General features: G+C 42.8%; 2 protein-coding genes and 1 pseudogene across 2 annotated transcripts; 1 reads left to right on the forward strand and 2 right to left on the reverse strand.

Annotated features, from left to right (window-relative positions):
• The first annotated feature begins 1,285 nt into the window (after positions 1-1,285).
• Positions 1,286-2,730, forward strand: LOC119332209 (multiple myeloma tumor-associated protein 2 homolog). The gene is made up of 5 exons (XM_037605390.1): positions 1,286-1,558; positions 1,640-1,707; positions 1,830-2,014; positions 2,270-2,396; positions 2,481-2,730. The coding sequence occupies exons 1-5, from the start codon at positions 1,372-1,374 to the stop codon at positions 2,598-2,600; spliced, it is 687 nt and encodes a 228-aa protein (XP_037461287.1). The 5' UTR covers positions 1,286-1,371; the 3' UTR covers positions 2,601-2,730.
• Positions 2,731-2,783: 53 nt separating this feature from the next.
• Positions 2,784-6,818, reverse strand: LOC119332208 (cytochrome P450 704C1-like). The gene is made up of 6 exons (XM_037605389.1): positions 6,458-6,818; positions 5,633-5,848; positions 4,999-5,283; positions 4,274-4,609; positions 3,592-3,792; positions 2,784-3,157 (listed from the first exon to the last, which is right to left on the reverse strand). Exons 1-6 carry the CDS (start codon positions 6,797-6,799, stop codon positions 2,966-2,968), a joined length of 1,572 nt encoding a protein of 523 aa, XP_037461286.1. The 5' UTR covers positions 6,800-6,818; the 3' UTR covers positions 2,784-2,965.
• Positions 6,819-8,390: 1,572 nt separating this feature from the next.
• On the reverse strand, positions 8,391-10,273 carry LOC119331604 (annotated as a pseudogene).
• Positions 10,274-10,575: the final 302 nt, after the last annotated feature.

Below are 10,575 nucleotides of genomic sequence, written 5' to 3' on the forward strand. Positions count from 1 at the left end.
AATATAAATCTTCCAATAGGAACTCTAGCCTAAAATTTCTGGAAGGGTCAACAATCAATAGAATTTGTGTTCCCCGAATATGCATCCTTTCACTGCAAATCACAGCAATATACCACTCCCTCTGTCCCATAATATAGGACTAAAACATCTTGCAAAAACGTCTAATATTATGGGACGGAGTAGTATATACCTATTCAGTATGAATGCCATTTTTTTTAGAAACTTATGAACATCATATGTTTGCCCTTTGGACTCCAAAAGAATCAACACATCGACAGCAGGCCCTCTTGCAAAGACAATCCCTGGAATCTAAACATATTGTAGATCAATAAGATGAACGAAAATCCACAATATGTACTTCAGAAGGTAAGACGGACTACCGATGATTATTTAGGAACTGTCGAGAATAAAGATTTCGCGACTAGTGTTGCTCCAAATCCTGTTTGTGTCTAAGCAATCTTAATAATATAGAGAAGAAACAAAACATGGCAATTAACTCTAGATCCATCATGCTAACACTGACGATTATTTAGGAACTGTCTAGAACAAAGAATTCACGAGCATGTGAATTAGCTCTCAATCCATCATGCTAACACCAACGATTTGGCAAACCCTGGCGAAGCACGTATATTGCCCGCTTTGGTCTATCGCAGCTCCTCACCCTGTTCTATCCAATTTGCAGCTACCTTATAATCTCTACTTACTCATGTTGCTCCAAACCCTGTTTGTGTCTAAGCAGTCTTAACATAGAGAACAAACTAGCTAGACATGACAGTCACATCTATTCCAGTTGGAGAAACACCTTAAGGACCTGTTTGGGACTGCGCCACTTCATCAAAATTAGTTTCACTCCACTAAATCCACTTTGGAGCAGTTTCATATATAAGTTGTAGCACTATCAAAGAGAATGTTTGGTTTTCATCTAGCTTCAGCTTCAAGAATGATTTTTTTGGTAGAAATGATCTATTTAATTGGATGAGAGGGAAGAAACGAAGAGGTATCCACTTGTAGGTGACACTGGTGGATAATTTCCCCCAACTGTGGCCCTTTTCTGCAATTACGGGTAGAAGAGGTATCCAATTGCATGAATCATAAAGGAGAGAGGAGCAGTTTGGCCATTCTCTCTTTCTCTCTCTCTCTCTTTTTTTTTGAGAATCTGCCATTTTCTCTCTCTTGGGGAAGCTTCGCGTCACGAGAGCCATGTGCCCCTTCACATGGGCCGCGCCAAAGAAGCCCATGCCCCTACAGTGGCAATTTAGGCCCTAACGGCCTACTTGGGCGGCTGTAACCTCGCCTCCTCCTCTGCTCTAACCCGGAGAGAGCGGCGGCGGAAAACAAACCAAGCATCGAGCGGCGGCGGCGGAGGAGGAGATGACGGGGAAGGGGGTGCGGCGGAGGGAGAAGAACTACCGGGCGGCGCACGGGGGCGACGCGCGGCTGCCCCCTCCGCCCAAGCAGCGGGAGCTCGAGGCGCTCCCGTCCAAGCTCCGCCGCCTCATCGCCATCCAGAAGAAGCAGGACGGCGCCGCCGGCGGGGGCAAGGCCGACGCTTCCTCAGGTGAGATTTCCTTACCCTCCCGTATCGCCTCTCCTACGGCAGCTGCAGCGCTGGCCGCTAATCCTCTCGCTCGTTGCCCAGGACCAGGAGGGGCTCCCGGGAAGCATGGCGCCGATGCGACGGGGAAGGACAAAGCCGGGAAGGATAAGGTAATGCCCTCTCCTAGAGACCGGATGCGACCTAAAAAACTGCTTAACACAATTCGTCTCGTTCCACAAGAGCACTGTGGTCTGCGCCATTGTAATTTAGTAGCTGGCGAATGATTGTGCAGAAAACCAAGAAGCTGACCCTGGAGGCTGCCGCGGATGCCAAGGCAGTAGAGGGTGGACCGGTGGCCGATGAGAACGCGAACGCTGATGGTGGAAAGAAGAAGAGGAAGCAGGGGAAGGTCGAGGATCTCCGTTTCAAGGAGCTCGAGGCCAATGTCTCGGTTTCAAAGAAGCAGAAAAGGAAGAAGTGAGTGATCTAACCATTTGCTTGGCTCGGAAGTGTAGCTTTTGCATCAACCCATTTTGTTTCTATGTTGCCTGGTGCAAATAAAATGCCATATACATAGTATCTTGCTTCAAGTGATGCTAAGTTAATCGCATACATTTTTGAACTAGTACAAATGCTCTGCTGTAGTAGGCACCTGCTTAAGAAAACCTCCACATTCGCTTGTAGCAACGTATAATAAATGGATGATAACATATCTTGTATCATTGGTTTCAGACATCTGGATGAGAAGAAAAAGAAGCGTAAGGCTGGTAAGTCCGAGACTCATCTGGAATTCCCTGGACGTGAGAAGGTCAAATTTGGTGATATTGTTGAGGCTCCACCAAAGTTATCATTCCCAAAGGTGCCCTCTCTTCTCATGTCCTTCTATGTGAACTCATTTACTTTGTTATTTCGTGGGTTAAGTGTGCTGTTCTTGTGTTTGTAGCGGAAGAGTCATTTGGATGTTTCTGCTGAGAGGCTAAGGAAAGAGGTGGTTGAGAATTACAGAAACATCAAAGGCTGGGCATCAAGGCCTGGTCTCCAGCTTCCCTCTCTAGCTGAATAAACATCTGTGTAACCATTTATCTTGGACCTTCTTATGTTAGATCAGAGTTGCTTATATATAACAAGTTGTGCAATCTCTTGTAAGCAATTGTGAAATGTTATATTGTTGTTTGATTCGAGGTTGCTTGTTCTGTTTTGCTTCCCCAGAGCAATTATTATATCATTCTGGGGTAATTGGGAATTCTGGGACTAAGAAAATATATTATTTGCTTTTGGTTCAGCAATAGGACCATTAACCCATGCTACTTAATTTGTTCTTCTTATGCGAGAACTGGACATTATTATTACAACTTGTCAAAAGAGTAGCTGTTGGAGATTTACATATGACAGTGTGATCAGAAAAGATCTAGTAGCCTGTTCAGGTGTTCAAGCTGAAATATTACGGGGGTACACAAAAAGATGAAGGCCTTCATCCATATGGAGAGTAAACATTGTTTTGTATACTGGACTCTTGGATTCATCTTCCAGTTTGAACCTGAAGAAGTGTATCAGGGTAGCAGCCATGATTTTCATCTGCCTGTATGCAAATTCTTTCCCCAAGCATATACGTGGGCCCGCCTGATCATGGGAAGAAGACTTATTAAATGATGAAAATTGCCATCTGAACTCTAAAGGAAAAATAGAACTATCTTTGCTTGTGTTTTTGACATGAGAATTGATGTTAACACATGCAGACTTTTTTATTAGTTTGTTTGTAAGCGCTTGATGTCAGTTGCAGTACTTTCTGAAAGCACATCCATTAGCAATTAGTTACCATATTGTTTCCTACTTTATTTGTAATAAAATGCTTGTTTTTCTATCTTAACAACAGAAGATCATATTTAAATAACAGCAGTGTGACTTTTTAATATGCTTTTCACCAAATACCAACTTATAGTGATATTCTCGCCTGTGCCTGACATAACCCAATTTGTCAGAGTTGGACATGCTCGCTGAATAAAATTATAGGCCCTATAAACATGTGCAGAGATTATTTCTCAAGTAATACTTACATTGAAAGATATAAACTTGTAAGGGCTCTCTTGCTGAAAGATTCCATCCACTAGCCATCTTTCAGGCCTGAATTCTTCAGCATCCTCACCCCAAAGGTATTTCATTCTCCCCATGGCATAGATCATATAGTTCATTCCATCTCCTTTTATCACTCTATAACCATTGGGTAGCAAATCATCTTCATCTGCCATCTTGCCATCCTGTAAAATTGCCAAACTTTTTCTTAACCATGGCAATGCCATTCTGGAGACTATATTTCTGTGTAAAACTTAGAAGTTTCAAATTAAATATTTCTCTTAATGATTTTGACAGCAGTTTAACATTATATCTAGCAATTTATGTCTGTCTATTTTTTCAGCAGCAGCTATTCTAGTATTATCCTCCCTTCAATTATGTTTTTGGAACTCATTCCTACAGCTACAATCCTACACCCTTTTTGATTTTTGTTCTTTTTTGGACAAAAGCTGGGAAAGTGCATAAACTACGTACTATTACTTTACATGCTCAGATTTATCATTACTATTATATAATTTACAATACAGGGTATGCTTACTCTACAAACCAATCCGGTACTTACCAATGTTTCAGGTTATGATTAGTTGCAATAACAAGTGATGTCTCATTTTAGTTGTATTGTACTCCCTACAAGGAATAGCTGTCGAAGTTTGGAGTTGTTCATACCACTGGAACAGCAGGATACAGCCGGAGTGTCTCAGTTAACGTAGCATGGAGGTACTGCATCTTGTCAATGGCACCTTGTTTTAACCTTGCAGTGAAGGTCTCAATGTTATCTTCTTGCGCCAATTCAACAGATTCCTTGATTTCATAGGCAATCTTATCCTGCACTATGGGGTTCTTGCAGAGCATGTAAATGAACCATGATAGGGTATTTGCTGTGGTATCTTTCCCAGCAATCAGGAAGCTGAGGACTATGTCACGTAGGTAGCGATCGTTCATTGTCACTGGGTCCTCCTCGCTTGCCAGTATGAATCTTGATAGTATGTCTTCTCTAGCTTTCTGCATGCATCATAAAAGAGAAAGCCTAGTTAATACAGCATGGTATATGCAGCTTTCTCTACAGCTTTCTTTATTTGAAGAATGTTTCTTGAATTTTTAGCTGACCATATCCAGATGACCAACATTATACTACCTTAAAATTATTCCATATTCTAAGGTGTTAGAAATTGATGCCATGTGATATATATTATATACTTCAACTAATCCTGCCAAGCCTATTACAGGATGTGTATTTGAAATGATTTGGATACCAATATCTATTTCAATGCCAAGTTAAACATTATTCCTCAAGTTATCTGTGTATTTGAGACTTGGACATTATAAAACTGTGTTATATCATACACAGATTGTAGCAAATTATAGCGAGATAAGAGTTTTGTTGCCCTTACTTGATCATGCCTATTCTTCATTTGCTCTCTCTTTTGGTGGATCAACTGCATCACAAAATCATCGATTATCTGAATGTTCTTTTTGAGTTTGGCTTCTGATCCGATGTTAAGCTGGCGCTTTACTTGCCAGAACATATCAACATATCGGTAGTAAACAAGAGAGCTTGCTTCATCGAACGCCTTGCTGAATCGAATGCTAGATTCATATGATCCGGATAGTGTGTTAAGCTCAAAACCAAGCCCCACTTTGAACATGGAATCCATTGTTGTTCTCATCAAAAGGTCCTGATAAAATTTGCAATCAAAAGGTAGAAATAGGAAGAACGAAACAACCATGTTGGTCTCTGAACTTTGCAGTTGAGCTTGTTCAAGCCACTTAATTTTTTTTTGCTCACTCAAAAACTTGAGATATGCATAGTCCAATCTACAAGTTTTTAGTGAAAGCCTTGCTCCAGTTTCTTCTCATTATAGCTAGATTGAATTTGGGTTTGCTTGGGTGTAGGATTAAATTCACTTTAGTCTTTCGTATGTTAAAGTGCTAAAATAAAATGGAGAAGAGATAAAAGGTGCAAATATGATCTTATAGCACTTAATAATATTGTATTTTTTTTATTATTGATAGTCATGGAAGTACCTGCATGTTTATGGTAAATCTGTTAGCTGCTGCGTATGAAATCTTCTCTGCCAGCTTTGCAGCATTAATTCTGAAAACATCACTGCTGAAGTCACGTAGCACTTTGGTTGAGAATTCGTGACTTGCTAGCTTCCTCTGGTGTCGCCAGTTCTCCCCATCAGTTGCGAAAATTCCATTCCCAAAGAGATCCCTCATGACTCGTGTGTTGAAATCCCCCTGTGAAATAGGCTCCAACGTCATCAAAAAATTGTGCTCATCGGCTCTTTTTTTTTTTAACTTTTACATACATTTGCAGTAACTATTCAACATGATCTTCTTCTTGTAGGGGTAAAACATGAGCAACCCGACTAGCCTGTATCTAGGTTTAAGGTTAATAGCTGCCTCTTTGCGATTAGATTCAGGGCAATATGGTGTTAATCATCCTATTCTGAATGGAGATTGCTCTGTGTATTGCACTATGAGTAGATTGTGTGTGTTTACTTAATAACTGTCAGCTGAATGTCTCACTACCTTGCAAAATACATTGTTATTCAATCATATCATAGCAAATTATAGTATGTAGTTACCACTGAAGAAACTACTCAAAGTTTGACTTGATCATCTATTGTATGAATCTTCAGGATTTATAATCATCAAAAAATCGAAATTCTGAATAAACTATCTATCTATCACTCCTCACTGTATGGAGGAACAGAGACGATCAACATGGACTAGTTATTAATCATTAAGAAAGGCAGAGGAGGAACAGAGACGATCAACATGGACTAGTTATTAATCATTAAGAAAGGCAGAGGAGGAACAGAGACGATCAGCATGGAGAATCACCTTACTGTATTTACTGAAGTTGGTCTTCAGAAAATGCTCGATGACAGCGGGGTCAGAGGTGAAGATCTCACTGTGCCCAGGATAGACCAGCCTGCTGGTGGGATGCAGAAGCGCATATGACACTTGTTCGTCAAAGAGCTTGTCAAAGTTCTTCAGTTGACGAAGCACAGTCCCGATGAGCGGTGGCCGGTCTTGGGCTCTCTGGGCGAACTCTCTGGTGCAGAAGACTGCGAAGGACACAACAACACCAAGGATGTAGAGGGTGATTGCCAGGAAGGCTATGGTTAAAACTGAAACTAAGCACATCCCCATGGACGCAGCAACGGAGAGCTGGGGAACCATTACAGCTGCCTGCTGCTGGTGCTGCTTGCTGAGAATATGCTTACCCTATGCATCTTATATCTGTAATCTACACAGCCGGCCAGCCACTGTATCTTGGGTTTGGTGAAAGTCAATGTTCCTGTCCTCCAGACTAGAATAGCGACATGCATATTACTATATTCACGGGGTTTTGGAAAATAGGCAGTCATGTGGCCAAGAGAATCGCTTATGAGTTGATTAGGTTTCAAGCGCAACTTTGATATCTCTAAATTATGAGTTTGGTAAGACTTAGTGTGGATATTTTGGGTTGGAACTTTCCTAGCAATCAAGTTCTCCATATGCATATTTCACTTATACCATATTATATGCTGCTGTTTCAGGATGAACTTAGATTGGGAAGACCAAGATGGTGGTGAAGAATCATGTCCACTCTTGAGAACAAATAATAATTGGAAACTGTGTTGAAGATTCAGCTTTTGGTTCAGCAACATTAAGTACACAGAATAGTGATATATGTCACTGGCACGTGGCCCCAGGACTAAACCTCGCATATAATAGTATTATTTTATATACATCAATGTGACGTTTCTGAGCAAATTTTCTGCACAGCATGGTTGGATCTTTGGAGTGCACTTCCTTGGCTTCTAGGTACGAGCAAGCAGAAGTCAGAGGGAGCAGTGACATAGCTGATTCCGTGAGCATGAGTTCAGCAAACTGGATGGTGGTGAAACTAAAATTATTTCTCAAGTGGATTGGCAGTCAAGGACTTGCAACTTGACAGCGACATCTACGCGATGACACAGCAGTTAGATCCATCTGTTTGTACTTTTATGTATGGCATTGATATATGTGGAGCAATCCAAAAGCAAGTGCTCAGAAGGCCTCTTTGGTTTACTCTAATCGAGCAACTGCACATGGATGCTTTTGTCCTCAGTGGGCCTCAGTGGGTCATGGTAGGCGACTGAAAAGCTTTTGGGTTCCTTCTGCCTTATTGTGCCTTCATATTTGAGCTGATTGCTGGTGAGTGTTTGTCTGATAATCTCCATGTAGAACTCGCTAGTGATGTAACGAGTATGCTGCATATAATTTTTCTGAATTAACTATACAACTTCAGGACCAGTCAATTTTTTCTTTCTTTCTGAGAAGTGCATATATTTTAGTAAACCCATTGTTGCTGCTATGTGTGAATTTATTCATATCATTTCAGTAAATTAGTTTTGACACTTATTGCCACTTCTGTTATGTACTCTTGCAGGTCACACCCCATGCTCAATTTTGTTGATCGTCTCTTTTCTTGCACTGCTTTTAATTTATGCGACCAATGTACACGCCTGTCATGAGGTACCTGTGATATACATTTGTCAGTCTAAAATACTATTTATGCCTACACTTTATTTGCATTGGTTACCATTGTGCATTTATTATGACACAATTAGATGAATATTCACAATCCATTATAGATTTTCTTTTTCATAGCTGTCATTTTTTTCACCTTTAATTAACTTGTAGGCATATTCAGGGCCTGTTAGAATAATCCTAGGCTAATACTACTTTCCCTATGAATTTGAACATGTGCCATGGGCCGTGTCTATATCTGAATTATTTGTTTCACAAACTTAGCAGTTCAAATAGTGTAATACTGTAATTGTTACATGCGAACTCTTCACTAGCTAAACATCCCAGCAGATTCAAGTGTACAATTTATATCAAACCCATTGCCTTATAGTGCGGCAAAGCATGATAAAAAAAAGTTTATTTGAACAGCTCAGACTTGCTGGCGCGGCTAAGCGTGCCTACTCCACTTTAGTTTCTTGTTTTAGCATGGGAGCTTGAAGCCCATGTACTGCCCACTGGTGTACTGCGCCCAGACATGCACCCTGCCGGAGCAAGCTATGACGACGGCGCTGAGCGCCAAGATGGCAGCAACCATGAGGACTATGAGCGAAACCCTGCCCGACCTCCTGATGGCCCCTTCTATCACGACCAGCCCAACGATGGAAGCCACAAAGCAGGTGAGGGCGTAGACCAACGCGCCCACGATCCCGTCAACTCCCAGGATTATAAACTGGACCATTGACATGGAGGCGCAGAAGAGGACCATGAACATTGTCGTCGCTGACGCTGTCTGGGAAATAAAATCAGAATCAGAACCACGAACTCATCAACCACGGAGCCTGCCGTTAGTTGTTGATTTGAACAAGACATTAACACCCAAAAAGAGAGAGTTACTTTTGGAGGCACTCCAATGTGGAGTAAGACAGGATTGAGAAGCAGTCCTCCTCCAATGCCGAAGAGTCCGCCCATCACACCGGTCAGCAGAGCAGCCACCGGGAAGGCGTACACCGGCAAAGCGTCCAGCCTGCTCTTCACGTAAGTTGCCTTCGTGGGTCGTCAGACAAACAGAAAAGGAAAATTTTTATCGCAAATCAAGTGAAAAAAGAAGGTGCTTTTGGAGACTGGCTAGTATGATCTGTCGCAGCGTACCAGCTCAACCACTTGGCTTTTCCGAGTCTGCGATTTGCCTTTTTGGTGCACGATACATGCTGTGAAAGCCACGGCGACAGGGATTTGAGCGACTGTGATAAGCCAGTATGCAACGCCACACGGCTTTATGTCAAAAGCCCCCTGATGGAAGTATCCAGTCCTCACAAATTTTAGTTCAGAACATACTACTAATTTGGAGCATTGAAGACATGACGATGGAAAAAGTTAATTGCATGATAAAGAACAGTCAGGATTCTGTAGTCGAGAGATTATCATACCTTGGCACCCTCACCTCCTATGAACAGATGAATGACGAAGAAGCAAAGCCAGACGGATAAAAGCACCGCTAAGTCCACCCAGTGATACCCCATGGCCGGCCCCTTCTTTCTGGCCAATAAGCAGTGAAGAGCACGGGTTGAAGCGGTGGCGAGCGGAGTCGGCAGCAACGGAAAGGGGGGTGCTTGAGGAAGGAGAGGAACGCGGTGAAGAGCACGGTGATGAGCCACTCGGGGAACATGACGTTGCACACCACCCCGACGCTCACCCCGAGGAGCAGGCACGGCTGCGAGACCACAGCGACATCGTAGTCGATCAGCCCGGGGCCGTGGGCCAGCAGGGTGTAGAGCACGTTGGACAGCGTGCCGCCGGTCACCATGAACGTCGAGAATGCCACGGAGGTCTTGAGGCTCAGTCCGGCCACGATGTTGAGGATCGGGATGTACAGCGAGCCACCACCGACGCCCGCGCGCTGGACATGGTCGCCGTCAAGAAGGAGAGGATGCATGCGAGGATTGTGCGGAGGAGGCTGTTCTGCTGTGCAAGCAAGGAGGATTCCACTCCCATCATCACCTGTGATCTCCATTGGGACAGGTAGAAGGTTGAGTTGGCTGCTGTCGCAGCTGTGAGGAGTTGCGAGGAGGAGGAATCCATGGTTCTGGTCAATGCCTTTGGAGACGAGCTGCAGATCGGGAGGTGTTGTCTTCTTTGCAGTGCACGCCAACAAATAACAAATTGTGAACCCATGTAGGGTGATGTGCTAGCACAATTTCCCGGGCATTAATCTGTCTCTTCTCCTATATATATCTTAATAAAGATAGGTACTGGCCCTTCTGACCGTGCATTTGTCTCGGCAAAGATGCGAATGGGTATACTCTGTCTATCTCTAATAACGTCCATTTGCTCCGTATGGTGTGCAGCGTTCTACTCTTTGTCTCTAGTTTAGACTTTAGAGGCACCGACTACACTTTGTCTACTTATATTCTGTCAATTAACTAACTAAAAAAAATAGTTTTCGTCAATTATATGTATTTAGA

The sequence above is a fragment of the Triticum dicoccoides genome, chromosome 7A, assembly GCF_002162155.2.
Source record: "Triticum dicoccoides isolate Atlit2015 ecotype Zavitan chromosome 7A, WEW_v2.0, whole genome shotgun sequence".
NCBI classification, from domain to species: Eukaryota; Viridiplantae; Streptophyta; class Magnoliopsida; order Poales; family Poaceae; genus Triticum; species Triticum dicoccoides.

Excerpts from the sequence above, each read along its gene's own strand:
- LOC119332209 (XM_037605390.1), top strand. The coding sequence starts at position 1,372 with ATGACGGGGAAGGGGGTGCGGCGGAGGGAGAAGAACTACCGGGCGGCG. Across the intron at positions 1,708-1,829 it reads ACAAAGCCGGGAAGGATAAG|AAAACCAAGAAGCTGACCCT; the intron begins GTAATGCCCTCT and ends ATGATTGTGCAG. Across the intron at positions 2,015-2,269 it reads AAGAAGCAGAAAAGGAAGAA|ACATCTGGATGAGAAGAAAA; the intron begins GTGAGTGATCTA and ends CATTGGTTTCAG.
- LOC119332208 (XM_037605389.1), bottom strand. The coding sequence starts at position 6,799 with ATGGTTCCCCAGCTCTCCGTTGCTGCGTCCATGGGGATGTGCTTAGTT. Across the intron at positions 5,849-6,457 it reads ACTTCAGTAAATACAGTAAG|GGGGATTTCAACACACGAGT; the intron begins GTGATTCTCCAT and ends CCTATTTCACAG. Across the intron at positions 3,793-4,273 it reads TGTATCCTGCTGTTCCAGTG|GATGGCAAGATGGCAGATGA; the intron begins GTATGAACAACT and ends GCAATTTTACAG.